General features: G+C 35.4%; 1 protein-coding gene across 3 annotated transcripts in view; it reads left to right on the top strand.

Annotated features, from left to right (window-relative positions):
* LOC149845011 (putative anion transporter 1, chloroplastic) overlaps nucleotides 1-17657 on the top strand; it is a 98650-nt gene that overhangs the window by 49398 nt on the left and 31595 nt on the right. For all 3 annotated transcript variants that reach the window (XR_016430160.1, XM_089995436.1, XM_089995434.1), the window contains 2 exons: nucleotides 2138-2293; nucleotides 3323-3538. Coding sequence is in view for 2 of the 3 variants with exons in the window: in XM_089995436.1 (XP_089851562.1) it covers nucleotides 2138-2293; nucleotides 3323-3538 (372 nt within the window). In the remaining variant the exon portion in view is untranslated. The remainder of the gene's footprint in view (nucleotides 1-2137; nucleotides 2294-3322; nucleotides 3539-17657) is intronic.

The following is a 17657-nucleotide window of genomic DNA, read 5'->3' as shown; positions in this document are numbered from 1 at the left end:
TTGCCTTTATGACACTGCACACCGGGATCAATTGCTTGGTAGGGAATCCTATGAATGTATATACTTCAGTGATAATCACCAGTATTGATGTTCGGATAATATCAATGAGGCAGCTTCTTAGGATAATTTTTAACAAAACATTTTTTCTTGGCAAAATAGTGTTGGAATACAAAATAATATCTAAAACGATATTCTATGAAGATGATTTTTCCATGAAATTAATGATATCTTCTTGTTGCACAAAAAAGGATGAAAATATCAAAATTTCATGATAAATTTCCTTTTTCATCATATTTTCAAAGATGATAAAAAGCCAAGCCATTGGAAATGTTGCCAGATTCAATGAAACTGTGTTGGATCCTTGACCTAGTGCTTCATGGTTAGATTTTATCCTCAAGGCATCCCTTATTTCGCCTAATAGAACTCCACACTCATGGCTTCTTTCAATAAACAATCACTATCACATTCAATTTGAGGAGTAGAATTTGAGTACCATGGGAATTGTCCATTTGGATCAATTTAACCTTGAAATTTAGTCTTTCAGTTTCATCACACCCTTCATTCTATCAATCTACTAATAATCACCTAAAGGGAATAGGGAAAAGATAGATCTTATTGTGTACATCAATCCATTTTCATAGACATTAAAGAAAATATCAAGCATGCGGCATTATGAACATTCTGAACACACATAAAACTTGAATATAACAAATCACCTATGTCACATGGGTGCGGGTGCGGGGATTCGGCACTTCCAAAAAACCCGGGTGCGGGGGTGCGGCAGGGGCAAAAATGTAATATATATATATATATATATAAGGGGGTCCGGGGGTTCCCCCCGGCGCGGGTCCCTGTGACATAGCAAATCACATTATAAGTGTACTTTGATATGTAAAAGTCCTAATTTGTTTGTGTTTTTTTAGCTTTCAATTCTTTTCAGAAGTTTCTCTTACAGTTCAAGTATAGCATGGAAAAATGTCCACACTGAATTAATTTCTAAGTCTTACTAATTTGTTTTGTTTGAAGCTTTAAAGATTGTTTTGCATATAATGGTTCTTTGTTTTGGAGAGTGGTCCATATAGCGTTTCTGTGAATGTATAAAAAATGATAGAAACAAAAACTTCTTTTTCTTGAATGTCTGGTTCAGGCTTATTGGTTACTATGTTAATAATTGTTTCTTAAACAAGTACAAAAAGATACATTCACGATTTTAAATTCTAAATATCATAACTCAACTATGAAGGTTTCTCTCCCAATTCTGCTGTCTTTCTGTAGCTAGAGATCAAAAAAATGTTTTGCGATAAGCACTTTTGCATTGTGACTGCATGTGTCTGTCTTTGCATTCATAAATTAATGTCAATATGATAAAATCCTGTAAGAATTAGTACATCATATTTCATTTTCTTCAAAGTTTTTTTCAAGCTAGTCTCCAAAAAAATGTAGAAGTATGAATAGTTCTTTGCAACAAGGTTGAAAGGTATTCTTCGTGATTTTCTAAAACATATTTAAAGCAAAGTTTAATTAGCTGTTGTGGTAATGTTTCCTAAAAGGAAAAGTTGCTGATCATTATGAGAGTAGCTATAGAAACAGCAAGTCATTGCACAGGGTGGTTAACATATTTACTACCATAAGTATTGACTGAAGAATACGCATGAGGAGGCATAGTGACTGCTGCTCCTTCACTTTTTCTAAATAGAAACTCGGTTCTAAGCTTCCTCTTGCATTTTGATGGCATCTTATATTAAATTTGAGATTCTTTTGAAGGTCATCAGTTAAGCTTTCTTTTCTTTTTTGAGACATGACAATGTGATGATATTAAGTGGTATATATTTTGTTCTAGGCCTTCATGGTAATCTGTAACCTGATCTCTTTCTTAGCTATGAGCTTGTGCGTGCTGCATAAATGCAGCAGGCTTAAACATTCACAATAGATGGAAATTTTTTGTTTTACATTCATCAGCTATAAATGGTAAATTTTTGTTGTCTGTTTTTCTTATCCCTGCATAAGCAATGTGATGCTGCTTTCATCATATGATTTTTTTTAATTATCTGCCATTCATATATCTTATTTTGTCTGAATCTTCTGATACTTGGTGCATTATCTACTTTATTCCTTATAATTATATTTGTTTTTGCAGATTGTTGGAGGCATATGGGCAGACAAAATTGGAGGAAAACTTGTGTTGGGATTTGGTGTGATTTGGTGGTCACTTGCAACAATTGTCACCCCTATAGCTGCTAAAATTGGACTTCCGTGTTTGCTTATCATGCGTGCTTTCATGGGGATTGGCGAGGTTAGTCTCTTGAAGGTCTCATGTTAATTTACAGAAGTTAAATATCCAAAACTTACAGGAATATTGAAATTCATGCTCAACATAATGAAACTTCTGTTTTTTTCTTCCTTGATGAAATATGTTCCTAGATTACCCAGAAAGGGACTTTGTTTATGATTAGTAAATATCATGTATTGCAGCTACAAGGATTCCTTGCAGTTTTAGGTGACAGTGACAGAAGACTTAAATCTTTGAAAACAGTAAAGCTGAATTCTTGTGCATCATGTTGCTCTGAAGAGCACAAAATGGCTTTAATGGACATGTTAATTTTCTGCAATTTTGGGATGAAGAAAATGTGAGGTGTTTTCAAGATTATAAACTGCTCTTTGTTATTGATTATTAGTTTACAGTAAGACTACAAGAACAGTATGGTCAAGACTGCTTTTTGAAGTGATATGTCTACAATAAACTATGTTATATAAAATAAGTGCAGTGCACCAACTTGCATCACATATTAATACAGCATTTACATCGTTTCTAATAATACATAAGTTACATCATCCATAGTAAACCATCTGATATTTCAGAATCATGTGTGATCTTACAGCATTGCACTTTGTATCTTATCATTTATCACATGAATTTTTATAACTGATTAACAGTTTTAAATAAAAAAACATGAAAATGTGCATCAGCCATGTAAGTGCTGTAGCCTATATAACTTCTAAATGGGCTAGAGGCTTCATCACATGTTCTTCACAGATTAGAAACTCATGGATTTAATATTTCAATTGTGGTACTGGTTATGCAAAACATATCCTTCAGCACCTTCTACAATTGTAAAAATTTATTCGCAGAAAAGTTAGTGCTATATGATATCTATTTTTTAGTTTTTCAGCTGGATCATTTATGCTTGAATTTATAATAACATGTGTTTCCAGCATGATTGTTATATCCATGCATGAATATCTAAAGCTTATATTTTTCCGCCTTGTTGGTTCAATATCTTTCTTGCTTCATCATCTCCCATATGGATTTTATTCTTTTCAGGGAGTTGCCATGCCTGCGATGAATAACTTACTCTCAAAGTGGATTCCTTTATCAGAGCGAAGCAGATCACTTGCACTAGTATACAGCGGGATGTATCTTGGATCTGTCATGGGTTTGGCTGTTTCACCTATTTTAATCAATAAATTTGGGTGGCCATCAGTATTTTATTCATTCGGCTCTCTTGGAAGCATTTGGTTTGCAATGTGGGCAAATAAAGTAAGATAGCATGGCATTTATTTTATATTATGAGCCTTTTTGAGTGGTTGTATTTGTAGAACAATAACATAAGCTTAAATTTATTATTCTTTTCTTCATTGTTGAAGACATTTTTTGAACCCTTATTTTGATTTATTTCTTTTCCGTTAGAATAGCAAGTTGATTGGTAAAACTTTGGGCAGGATTTATTTTTTGAAAATTCTATTTTATGTTTGAAAAAGTTTTGGTTTGCAATTCATGAAATATTTCTTTGAAAGGTTTATTTTGTCTTATAGTTCCTTATCCAAGCATAGTTCAACAACTTATGTAACGACCCGAAAACTTAACCGAATTTTTGAGATTTTTTTTTTAAAACAAGCAGAACTACTCAATCTACTCCAGGTTAAACATCTTGAGTACGTTAGAGGGCAATCAAAGCAACATTATCCATTCAAATACCAATAAAGTTTAACAGGAGATAAAATGTTAAGTTCATTATAAAAGCAAAAATAAAAATAACTAAGCTATTTTAAGTTGTCCTGGAAACATCAAAAATTCGTGCATCATAGTCCGTACATCATCCCGCAACCGCTTTGTGTTATCTAGTCTTCACCTGAAATGATGAAATAATAATAGGATCAGACTACAACCAATCTGAAGAGTAGGATTACTATACCTATGCATATGTTCAATGTAACAAGAAAGTATGATACTATGAATTATCAATAAGTAAAATTATAGCATATCATGACATAACTAATTGAATATTACATGAAACAATAATTATCATAACTCATTTCTGACATATGAGCAAGCATAATATATTATAAGCACCTTCAAGCACAATATATCACAAGTTTCACATGAACAAAGAACATAAAATAATTAATTTAAGTTTCTCTTTAATTATCTTGCGGGTACTCGCAGGCCAAGGCAACCATAACATAAGAGAACACCTGATGGTTCGTTATGCTGTGTGTTTTATTAACCTGAGTGTCTAACTGAAACTGAAATCCCAAGGGAGCGGTTTAATAACCGAGAGAACCTCGCAAAGACCAAAATGTAAAAAAACGGCTTTGAATACATTAGGTTCAATAATGAACCAATACACATGCACATGAAGTGCGGATATACCCACTAAAGGGGAAAACACAAGCACATAATGTGCTAATACATAAACCCACAAAAGGGGCAAAAATGCCTATAAGGCATAAGTTAATATTATTGAAGAGAAGAAGGGTGTAACACCCATTACAATGGAGCAAAAGCTCCTCCAAGAAGTTACAAATACATGGGGGAAAGCCCCTATTTATAAGCCTTTGAGGAGCCACATTGGGGGCTCCCAAAGGAGTCGTTGGGAGCCCTCCAATGTGGCGCAAACCACAAAAAAATAAATTTAGAAAAAATAAAATGAAAAATAAAAATAAAAGAGAAAATACAATCATATTCCAAAATGGAATATGCGTAAAATGACTAAACTACCCCTACGGCTAATATAGGAAAATATATATTTTATATATATAAATAAGAAGATACATATACATATATACCATATATGTATATGTATCATCTTTTATATATATAAAATATATCTAATTACAATAATTGATGAGTACATTTTAACACCCCCCCTCAAACTTTGCGTGGGGAAACGAAAAGATTGAAAAAAGTTGCAAGACTCCAAGTGACTTCGGTGAGGATGCCATTGAAATTTGCAAATGTCTTCCTCCAATTGTCTTCTAATGGTGAACACATTTCCCGATCTATCCAGGGTGTTTCTTTTTATCCCATCTTCAAGATCCTGTGGAATAACAACAAAAAAAAATAAGTAAAAAATATCTTTACACTTTACTCAAATGGAGCATTCCTAACAAGATGAATTAATCAAAACCATATCGGATGACTCACCCACAAAACAATGGTGAAAAAATATAACTTATGCATAGTAATTCGAAGCACATGATAGGATAATTACTTTAGCATGAAAAGAAAATTTAGAAAACCAATATTTCAAAAACATATGTCATGTTAAAGAGAGGGAGGAAACAAATTACAAGAATGCATAATGCTTTCACAAGCTCTAAAAATGGTCAAAACACAACCCCACAATGGAGAATAAAGCAATGGTCCACCATGGGACCCCATAAGAAGCTCATGATGAAGTGCCAAACAAGAGAGACGAAATCTCCAAGAGTAAGCACGGAAGCACTCACATATACAAGAGACCACTAATGGGCAAAATAGACCACAAAAGTGGTCAAACACAGAAGAGAGGTGGAAAAATATATTTCACTCATAAAAGGCTTCATAAGAAGCTTATAAAGAGGTATGAATTAATTCAATCATTTTGAGGGAACCATATGCATTTTGCAATGCATAATCTACACATCTCTCTATTTTAGTAGGCAACCTTACACATTTAGGAACATCTCACTCAAATGATTGTAATTATAAAAATTCATTTTGCATATTAAATACAAAGGTGGCCAAAACCATAAGCACTTAATATGTAGATTAAATGCCAAAATGTTAAATTGGTTTCCAAATATGTATATCAATGATATGATTCATTAGAATATCTTAAAACACAAGTTATGAATGAAATTTTGCAAATTTCAACAATAGTTCATTCACTACAAGCAACTACCTCATTAGTCTTCCAAAACCCATAAATCAAGTGTATAAGCTACTAGATCAAGAACATAAATATAATGCTTTTAAAGGCCAAAGACACACACAAAGGTGTGTAAAAGAACCTCTTGTCTATATGTAATAATACTTGAAATGAGTGCATCAACGACAAGAACAAGAGAATACACGCCAACATGGACCAAAAACATCTCTTGTCTACGTAAAAATACACTCAAGATCAAGTATGTTCAGCTACTAGAACAAGAGTATCAAGCCAACCATGGGCTAAAACACAATACATCTCTTGTCTACATAAAATGACACTTGAAATGAGTGAAAGAATCCAACCATGGGCATACATCTCAGCGACTAGAACAAGGACACAAATGCCAACATGGACTAAAATCACACACCATGGTGTGAATCAACGTGCCTTGTCTACATATAATAACACTCAAGACAAGTGTGTTCAGCTACTAGACCAAGAGAACAAAGCCAACAAAGGGCTACCAACACACAAAGGTGTAATAAAATTCTTGTCTACATATAATGACACTTAGATAAGAGGTATAAGAGGAGAAGACTTTTGAGACAATAAAACTTGTAAAGACAAACATATAAATAAAACCTTGGACAATATTTTGAAAATAGATACGTGCACATACGCACAACAAGAACACTTGAAACACTTGTGCACAAAAAGCACAAAACACGAACTCACAAATGTGCAAATGCACTCATAAGATTCCTAAGCAACAAAAGGTTGAGCAATAGTCCCAAAACCCTTGAATTTAATATACCTTAAAATATTTAAGGTTCCAAACACCATATATCCATCACATTTATGTATAGATAAGAGCATCCATAAGATCAATGGTCAAAAGAAAATGAGTGACACATTCATAATTAGAGATCATATAACAAATCATTCTAGAGTCCCAAGGTGCCCATAACTCACCTCAACAACCATCTATAATATGGCAAGTGGACAATCTAAAATGACATAACACAAGGTGCCCATAACTCACCTCAACAATCATCTCTAATATAACAATAAGGCCATAAAAAAGGATTGATGCATCATATAACTTGTGATGGATAGAAGAAAAATGCCATAAAAAGGCAATGAACTCTTAGGGAAATCATTTTCCAAATATGTGATTTTACAAAGAGGGCCGATTCAAAGGTCCAACGTAATTAATCACAACAATATGCCTTATAACAATAATTTTGCATAGACACGAAATTATGTTCAATCATGATCATTATAAAAAAGACTTAATAAACACAACATGAAATATATAAGCAATGTTATGTGTAAGAACGGATTTGGAATAATCCAAGAATCAAATCAAGCCTTTATAAATTGCAATTATATACATACCAAGATGTAGAATAGCAATAATCTTAAATGAGCAAATTTAGGACAACATGTAACTGTTAAATTATGTAAATCAAACTTGTAATTTCATATATATATATATATTATATATATAAGGTAATACAGTTACATATATTATATATATGTATATGTATTTACCTATTATATATATAAAATATATATATTCCTATCTTTAGTCTTAGGGGTAGTTTAGGCATTTTACACATATTCTTTTTTATGAATATGTTGTATTTTCCTTTTCTTTTCATTTTTCTTTTTTCTTTTTTTTTCTTTTAATTAATGCACTGTACCTACCTTGGGAGGGGCCCAACATACTAGTCGTTGGACCCCTCCAACGGTCACATTTGTGACCGTTGGAGGGGCTCCAACGACTATGTGGAGCCCCTTCCAAGGTCTCCTAATGCCCTATAAATATGGGCACTCCCTCTTGTATTTCCTTCAAGGGTGTTGGGGATTATTGCCCAACCTTTTTATTGTTTATGAAACTTATGAGTGCATTTGCACATTTGTGATTTCGTGTTTTGTGCTTTTGTGCACAAGTGTTCCAAGTGTTCTTGGTGTGTGTATGTTCATACATTTATATCGTTCCATCGACTATAGTATCTTGTTAAAGATACTTTCACAGTAACAAGGTATTGCGGAAGCACTTATAACGATAAAATAAACAATCTCACAAGTCCATTAAGGGACAAAAAAACAAGCCCTGAAGAAGGCAATATAAACATCTCTTTATTGAAAAGAGAGTACCATGTGAAAATGTCTATGGAAAGACAATGCACATACAAGCATAAACACTTTATAAAAGAAGTGCACGAAGACACTCTCACAACACTTGAACAAAATACGCAAAAAGCGTAAAAGTAGCAAACATGCAATAATGCATGTATTTTATAAAAAGGGAGCAAATGCTTGAGACTCTCAAGCTTTCATAAAGATGGTAATATTTAAGAAGTCTCATAAAAACCAATATTGTTATTTAAAAAGAAGCTTATAGCAATCATGAAATCTTCTCAAAGAGTATATACTCATAAGAAGATTCACAAGGATCAAAAGGCCTCTCAAAGAGAGATCCAACACAAAAAAAAAAAACAAATCCCCAAATGAGGGTACATACGAAAGGAAGAGGGAAAACTTTATTAAAGTGGAGAAAATCCCAAAAAGAATAATAGGATTGCGTTATGGCATAAATCTATAAACAAAAATTCATAATATTATATGACTTAATAGATTATAACCAACTCCTAATGTAATAAGTATGCAACATTAATGAAGACCATAAATTTTATAATAAAGCATATTCTTGAAATTGAATTGAAGAATGTAAAGAGAATAACCATATTTTATGAGATCATTTTTAAAACTTAATTCAACCGGTATTATAAAATGCCTTCTTAATCAAACATTGCTCGTATGGAAAAGAACTCATTAGGTAGGAAAATAAAACATCATTTTTCAAAGACACATGATATTATGAAAAGCCTCATATAGGACATTTTAGAGGGTAAACACATACCTTTAATATGAAATAATTATGATGAGAGTATGTGAGCAATGCTACATATCTCACAAACATTTTACTTCTAACATAACTTTCTTTAAAAAACTTATTTTTCAAGAAAAGACATACGAAAGAGAATAATATAAAAAGTTCAATGGAATGTTAAGAATCCAAACTCATAATGACAAGGAGAACACATATGCAAAAACATATCTAATTCTTCATAATGCACAATACTTAAAGAAATATAATGCATACCAAATAATTTTAGGAAGCAAAAGAGAGAAACGAGAACTTCACCATTCTTCTTTAAAATTTCTTGAATAGCACGCTTCTCAATGTAACAAAGAGCAACTCGATCCCAACCTTGCTCTGATACCATGTAAAGAAACGGCTTTGAATACATTAGGTTCAATAATGAACCAATACACATGCACATGAAGTGCGGATATACTCACTAAAGGGGAAAACACAAGCACATGATGTGCTAATACATAAACCCACAAAAGGGGCAAAAATGCCTATAAGGCATAAGTTAATATTATTGAAGAGAAGAAGGGTGTAACACCCATTACAATGGAGCAAAAACTCCTCCAAGAAGTTATAAATACATGGGGGAAATCCCCTATTTATAAGCCTTTGAGGAGCCACATTGGGGGCTCCCAAAGGAGTCGTTGGGAGCCCCCAACGGTCTTGTGACCGTTGGGGGCTCCCCAACGACTCTTTGGGGAGCCCTCCAATGTGGCGCAAACCATAAAAAAATAAATTTAGAAAAAAAAAATGAAAAATAAAAATAAAAGAGAAAATACAATCATATTCCAAAATGGAATATGCATAAAATGACTAAACTACCCCTACGGCTAATATAAGAAAATATATATTTTATATATATAAATAAGAAGATACATATACATATATACCATATATGTATATGTATCATCTTTTATATATATATATAATATATCTAATTACAATAATTTATGAGTACATTTTAACACAAAACACACATGATGCACCCTTAACTTCTGCAAAAGAACTTGGACTTACCACCTAGGACAATTTGGTAGTCCGGGTCCCCTAACTCCGAAGACTGGGGACCAATGAGCTATTGCCGCTCAAAGTTAAATAATACATGTCCTCGGAGTTTTGTATCACCTACCCTCTCCAAGGTAAGCCTGAGTATGGGTGGTTTGCTTATCTTATTAATTTTGTTATCTAACCTTTCAGGAGTTCAACATGTTTTGAACCCAATAGCTCAATGTTGCAGGTACTCACATAGGCACCATGGTTCACCCAAACCGTAAATTCGAATATGAGCTTATTTTACAAAAATCACAGGTAGCTTAAACTCAAAAGTAACTAAGCGCCAATAAGGTACGTTTTCATAAAAGTAATAATTGCAAATGATATAACTCCATTGTCACTAAATTATCCATACTGTATAGTATACAAAAAAATCTTAAAGGTAAAACACGTTGGCTATGGTTTTTCCATTAGGGAACATTTTAAGGAGTTATCCCAGATAAAACACACAGATTACTATATTCGTGTTATTGAACATTATACAGATGAAAACATCTAATGTATACACGACACGTAGACCTTGATTTTCGTCATTTAACATAACTCAAAAAAAAAAAATCTGTCATTGAACTTAACACAAAAAACATATTGTCATTAAACTTAACACAGAAATCACTTTCAATCAAGGTACTTAACATAGAACTTCAAAACTGTTATTGAACTTAACACAACAAACATGATGTCATTGAACTTAACCCAAATAATTTTTGTCAATACCAGAGTTACCGGAAATGCCTAGGTAACTTGGGAAGCGCGCTTCGGAAGTGCAAAACATCGCGCTTCCAAAACGCGTTGGGAAGCGCACTTTCCCTCGCTTCTCCCCAATTTTTTTTTTATTTTTTTTGTATTTTTTTCTCTTTTTTCGCTCCCCCCTCGCTTTCTAGGTCGCTTCCGAGACGCTTCCTGATTCGCTCCTAAGTCGTCCCACGCTTCCCGCTTCCTAAAATTTTGAAAGTGCCTCGCTTCCTGCTTCCGCTTCCCGTATCGCTTCCCGCTCCCGCTTCCTCGACTGACAACCATGGTCAATACACTTAACACAGCAAATCAAGACTGTCATTGAGCTAACTGCCAAAATTAATTCTTGAGGATAAATCTGTCATTAAAACTAATACAGAAATCAAAACTGTCATGGAACCTACCACAGAGATCAATTTCTGTCAATGTACTTAACACAGAATTTCAAAAACTGCTATTGAACTTAGCACAACATGCTGTCATTGAACTTGACACATAAATTTCTGTCAATACACTTAACACAGCAAATCAAGACTGTCATTGAACTAACTTCAGAAATGAATTCTTGAAAATAAATTTCTGTCATTGAACTAATATAGAAATCAAAACTGGCATGGAACTTAATACAGAGATAAATGTCTGTCAATGTACTTAACACAAAATTTCAAAACTGTCAATGAACTTAACACAGCAACCATACTGTCCTTGAACTTGACACAAATAAGTTTTTGTCATGTCAATGGACTTAACAGAGCAACCATGCTGTCCTTAAACTTAACACAAACAAGTTTCTGTCATTAAATTTTACACCGGAAACTAACTACTGTGAACTCGCAGACACTAATTTCTATTATTGAACTTATACAGAAAAAATGATACTTATTTTGATTATTGAACTTTTACAAAAGAAAAATAATAATAACTAATGTAACACGCAGATTCTGATTTTCTTTTTGAACTTAATACAGAAAATTTGACTATTGCAACTGTAGAAGGGAGCAGCCACCTGTGTAGAGAGAGAGAGAGAGAGAGAGAGAGAGAGAGAGAGAGAGAGAGAGAGAGAGAGTCGGCTACACAGAAAACTAATCTCGTTAATAATAGATTAGGGCTTCTCTCTATATTAAATAGAGAGAGGCTAAAAGGAAAAATTACATCTAAGTCCTTATGAGAACAAAATTTCAAAAGACCTCTAATATAAAAGAACTTAAACTAAAAACCACCTATTCTCAACACTCCCCCTCAAGCTGGAGCATAGATATCAATCATGCTCAGCTTGTCACAACATTTTGAGAAATTTGGCCTAGCAAGAGACTTTGTAAACATATCTGCAACTTGGTCTTCCGACTTTAGGTATTTGGTAGTGATATGACCAGCTTGAATCATATCTCTTACATAGTGGCAATCAACCTCAATGTGCTTTGTTTTCTTATGAAAGACATGATTGTTTGCTATATATGTTGCCGCTTTGTTATCGCACATCATGGTCATTGGAGAGGAAACCTTCACCTGGAGATCATGAAGAACAGTGCGAACCCACATCAATTCAACAGCTGTTTGAGCCATAGCCCGATATTCTGATTCTGCACTCGACCTGGAAACCACATTTTGTTTCTTACTTCTCCATGAAATCAAGTTGTCTCCCAAAAATACACAGAATCCTGTGGTAGATTTTCTATCTACTACAGATCCAACATAGTCAGCATCAGAATAGGCTACTATCTCCAGAGTTCCACCTTTCCTGAACAATAACCCCTTTCCAGGAGAGGATTTTAGATATCTGAGAATCATTATGGCTGCATTCCAGTGTACCTCAGTTGGTTTGTCCATAAACTGACTAACTTTGCTTACTGCTAAAGCAATATCCGGCCTGATCACAGTTACATATAATAGCTTCTCTACTAGGGAGCGATAGCTTTTGCTATCAACTGGTTTTGACCCTTCTTCAAACAACTGAACTTTATAGTCCATGGGAATATGTGCTGGTTTAGCTCCCAACATGCCCGTTTCCTTTAATAAGTCAAGAACATACTTCCGTTGAGACAAAACCATCCCTTCACGACTCCTAGCAACTTCTATACCCAGAAAATACCTGAGTGACCCAAGGTCTTTTGTAACAAAGTGTTTTTGAAGATGAGCCTTTGTGGCTTCAATAGCTTTCACATCATCTCCTATAAGAATGATGTCATCCACATATATCACCATAACAACTATGCCAGAGCTAGTTTTCTTTATAAATAGTGTATGATCTGCTGCTGATCTATTAAAGTCAAAGCTTGACATCACTTCAAACAACTTTTGAAACCATGCACGAGGACTTTGTTTCAAGCCATAAATCGCCTTTCTCAATCTACACACCTTCTGACACTCCCCCTCAACCTCAAATCCTGGAGGTTGTTGCATGTAAACGGTCTCAGATAGATCCCCATATAGAAATGCATTTTTCACATCTAATTGGCACAAACTCCAACCATGCTGAACAACTACTGAGAGAACAAGACGGATGGTACCCATCCGTGCAACAGGAGAAAAAGTTTCAAAGAAGTCAATACCATATCTCTGAGTATACCCTTTCACTACTAATTTGGCCTTGTACCTTTCAATAGAACCATCAAATTTGTACTTTATTGTATATACCCATTTACATCCAACAATGTCAGCATCTGCTGGGGAATCAACTAGATCCCAGGTATGCTGAGATACTAAAGCATTCATTTCTTCTTGCATAGCCAGCTTCCAGCGATTATCAAGTTTTGCCTGTTGATAGTTCAGAGGAATAGTTTCAACAGATAAGGATGAAATAAAAGACTTCATCCGATGTCCAATTCTGGCATAGGAGACAAAATGAGATATGGGATATAAGGTACATTGTCGTGTCCCCTTTCGTAGAGCAATAGGCCTGTTATCATCATCCTGAAGATCACTATTGTCAGTAGAACTTACCTCAGGAGAAGAAGAAGATGAAGGCTCTTGCGGAGGTGGAGCTCTACGCACATATACCAATGGAGGATTATTAAATCTGGAAGAGGATGAAGTTTGGTTCGGTAATGAGGGCACATATTCAAAAGGAAAATGAGGTATAGGTAATGGAAAAGACTCAGCTGGATCAACCTGCAGCGGGGAACCAGAAATAGAGTAATATGGAGAGAATTCCAAGAAAGATACATCCGCACTGACATACTCTCGGCAAGAAATAGGATCATAACATCGATAGCCCTTTTGATTTTTTGGATAACCTATAAATATGCATTTTGTAGCTTCAGCGGCTAATTTATCACGGTCAGGGCCAAGTTTGTGTATAAAACAAACACATCCAAATATTTTTGGTGAGAAAGAAAAAAGTGGGGCATTAGGTTTTAGGATATATAATGGAATTTGATCACCCACAGAAGACGAAGGCATGCAGTTGATCAGATAGCAAGCAGTGGTAATCGCATCACCCCAGTATAACGCAGGAACATTGGATTGAATCATAATGGTCCTGACAACATCAAGCAGGTGCCGATGTTTGCCCTCAGCCACCCCATTTTGTTGAGATGAATAGGCACAGGAAGTTTGTGGTTGGATGCCATGATCTTGGTAAAATTGTAACAGACCTTTTGATTTAAACTCGAGAGCATTATCAGTGCGAACAATCTTGACAATAGATTCAAACTGAGTTTTTATTTCAAGAATTAGGGATTTGATAATACTTGGAACTTTAGATCGTTCTTTTATTAAAAATACTCATGACAACTTAGAGAAATCATCAACAATAACAAGATAATAACGATGCTGAGTCCTAGTAGGAATCTTACTAGGACCCCATACATCTGCATGAAGAAGTTCAAAAGCTTTATTACTAAACTGACTCTGACTCGAAGGGAACGAACTTCGATGATGCTTTCCCAACTGACATGCTTCACACTGAAATGATGTGGTGGAAGGAATTTGAGGAAAGACCGAACGAAACTTTGACAAAGAAGGATGACCAAGACACCGATGCCACTGAACAAGACTGAATGAGTGTTCCACTGCAGCATGTACATTACCCATTGGATAATGTAGATAGTAGACTCCATTTTCTTCATATCCTCCACCAATCTTCTTCCCCGTCAGCAAATCCTGAAAATGACAACCCATCGGATCAAATATTACTCTACAGTTTTGCTCTCTTATAAGGCAACTAACAGAAAGTAAACTTTGAGGAAAGTTTAGAGCATGAAGAACATTTTGCAACTGTAATAAGGAGGATATAGAAATATTTCCCTGACCAACGACCGAGGAGGAACTCCCATCGGCTAATGAGACTCCTCGATGAGCATTAATATCCTTTATATCTGAGAAAACAAGTGAATTTCCACACAAATGTCTGGATGCACCAGAGTCAATAATCCACTTACTGTCAGTCGGATGAAGATGATTTCCGGTTGAATAGGCAACACCAGCTACAGGAGGAGTGGAAATGGAACTCAAAGGACGAAGAGCTATCAACTCATCATATTCAGCACGACTGAGGGTGATACTACGGTCACTTGCAAAGATATTCTCCTGTACGTTTGTTGTCTCGATAGTAGTAACATTTGCTTTAGGAGTATATGACTTTGATGAAGAAGAGGTTGGCCGACCATGCTTATCCCAGCAACGATCTTCTAAATGTCCAGATTTTCCACAGAATGTACATTGAAGCTTTCCTCTGCCTCCCATACCACGTCCACATCCTCGTCCTCTGATATTCTGAGTATTTCTACGCCCATAACCAGATGAGACAACAAGAGCAGATGACTGAGTCACAGACTGAGATTGTGGCAGAGAGATCATAAGTCTACTCAGACGATTGTATGCATCAGCAAGAGTGGGAACATCTGATCCAGTCAACATTTGAACTTTTGCAACAAAATTTTTTGAAGAAACACCTGTAAGAAAACGATCAACCATGGTTTGTTCTTGATGATCCTTTTGCTTCGAGCAACAAAGAGGCCTGTGAGCATTAAGTCTTTCAAACACAGCTTTGACAGAGACATAGTATTGGGCCAAGGTCTGATCTCCCTGCTGCAAATTATAAATCTCCTGTTCTACTTGCAGGATACGACTCACATTAGTTTCTTGTGAGTATGTATCACGAAGATTGCCTCATATCAATTTGGCTGTATTATAGTAGATCAATCCATCTGCAATATGGGGTTCAACACTATTCATGATCCATGACATAACTATGTCATTATCTTCATCCCAAATAACATATTTTCCCAATTTTTCAGGGGGTTCATCTTCCAACAGAATATGTTTTCGACGATGTCCAGATACTGACATCATAAAAGTTCTGGACCACCTGGCATAGTTGGTTTCATTCAACCTTATGGAAGAGCCGTACGAGAAGGGGTTGGCAAAAGCCTTATACTCCCCAATCTGTTCCATTTAGAATCACATTTCGAATTTTCAGCCATACTGCTCACTTGAACAACAAGTATTCAAGTAGAATTTTCCAACACTGTAAGGAATCAGCCCTGCTGTTTCCAAAAAAACAACAACCCACAACTAGCAGGGAATCACTCCTGCTGCTTTCACGACAGAGGGATAGCTTAAAACTAACACAGCACGAACCAAAACTCGACACAGCAGGGAGTCACGACCATTGCTGCACCCAAACACACCATGACCAACGATAATATTCAGTTGCAACACAGATGATCACGACAACTGCTGTTCCCCGAACATATAAGGCATAACGGCCAATAAGTCTTCAGAAGACAATTAAATAGATCAATCATATCTCGATCACACGCAGCAAACACAGGAAATAAATTTCAGAATCACGACAGGCACACAATCAACACAGAAAAATGAAAATCACGGCTGGCACGCAGTCAACACAGAAAACATGTCAATCACGGCTGGCACGCAGTCAACACAGAAAACATGTCAATCACGGCTGGCACGCAACAACACAGAAACTTGCTGCGTGACCCAAACAACAAGAACAACCAACAGCTCACGGCTGGTACGCAGCAGCACAGAAACTTGTTGCGTGACCCAAACAGCAGGAACAACCAACAACACGTCAATCACGGCAGGCACGCAACAGCAGGAACTCGTCAATCTCCAGGAAATCACGACAGGAGATCACAAAAAAAAAACTCCCACGAAGAGAAAAAAAAAACTCCAGATTCAAAAAAAATGGTTACGGCTCCAGGAAATCACGACAGAAGCTCCATCCTTAGATCTGACGACAGATCTGGGTAACATCCCAGATCTGTTATCAGATCTTCCACAATAGTGCAACAACAAACCTGATTTCACGCAGTCTGGGTTTTTTTTTTCTCTCGTTGGTGAAGATCAGTCCTCTCGTGATTGAGCTCCCGAGATCGAGGGCTCTGATACTATGTAGAAGGGAGCAACCACCTGTGTAGAGAGAGAGAGAGAGAGAGAGAGAGAGAGAGAGTCGGCTGCACAGAAAACTAATCTCGTTAATAATAGATTAGGGCTTCTCTCTATATTAAATAGAGAGAGGCTAAAAGGAAAAATTACATCTAAGTCCTTATGAGAACAAAATTTCAAAAGACCTCTAATATAAAAGAACTTAAACTAAAAACCACCTATTCTCAACAGCAACCATGCAACAATCGATTCCTGGTCATGGAACAAAACAATACGATTGTAAAAATGCAGACATCTATTTCTATCATCGAGGTTAACCCAAATTTTTAACAAATGTAAACCCACATATCCCTTTCAGAAAAATACGCAATAGTCTATTCTACCATGGAATATAACACAAAAGAAAAATAAACTATTGCAAGATGCAGACATCTATT

This window comes from Nuphar pumila, chromosome 2 (genome assembly GCF_984573655.1).
Source record: "Nuphar pumila chromosome 2, dmNupPumi1.hap1.1, whole genome shotgun sequence".
Taxonomy (NCBI): domain Eukaryota; kingdom Viridiplantae; phylum Streptophyta; class Magnoliopsida; order Nymphaeales; family Nymphaeaceae; genus Nuphar; species Nuphar pumila.
The sequence above is the reverse complement of the archived record's forward strand: the minus strand, read 5'-3'. Positions and strand labels throughout refer to the sequence as shown.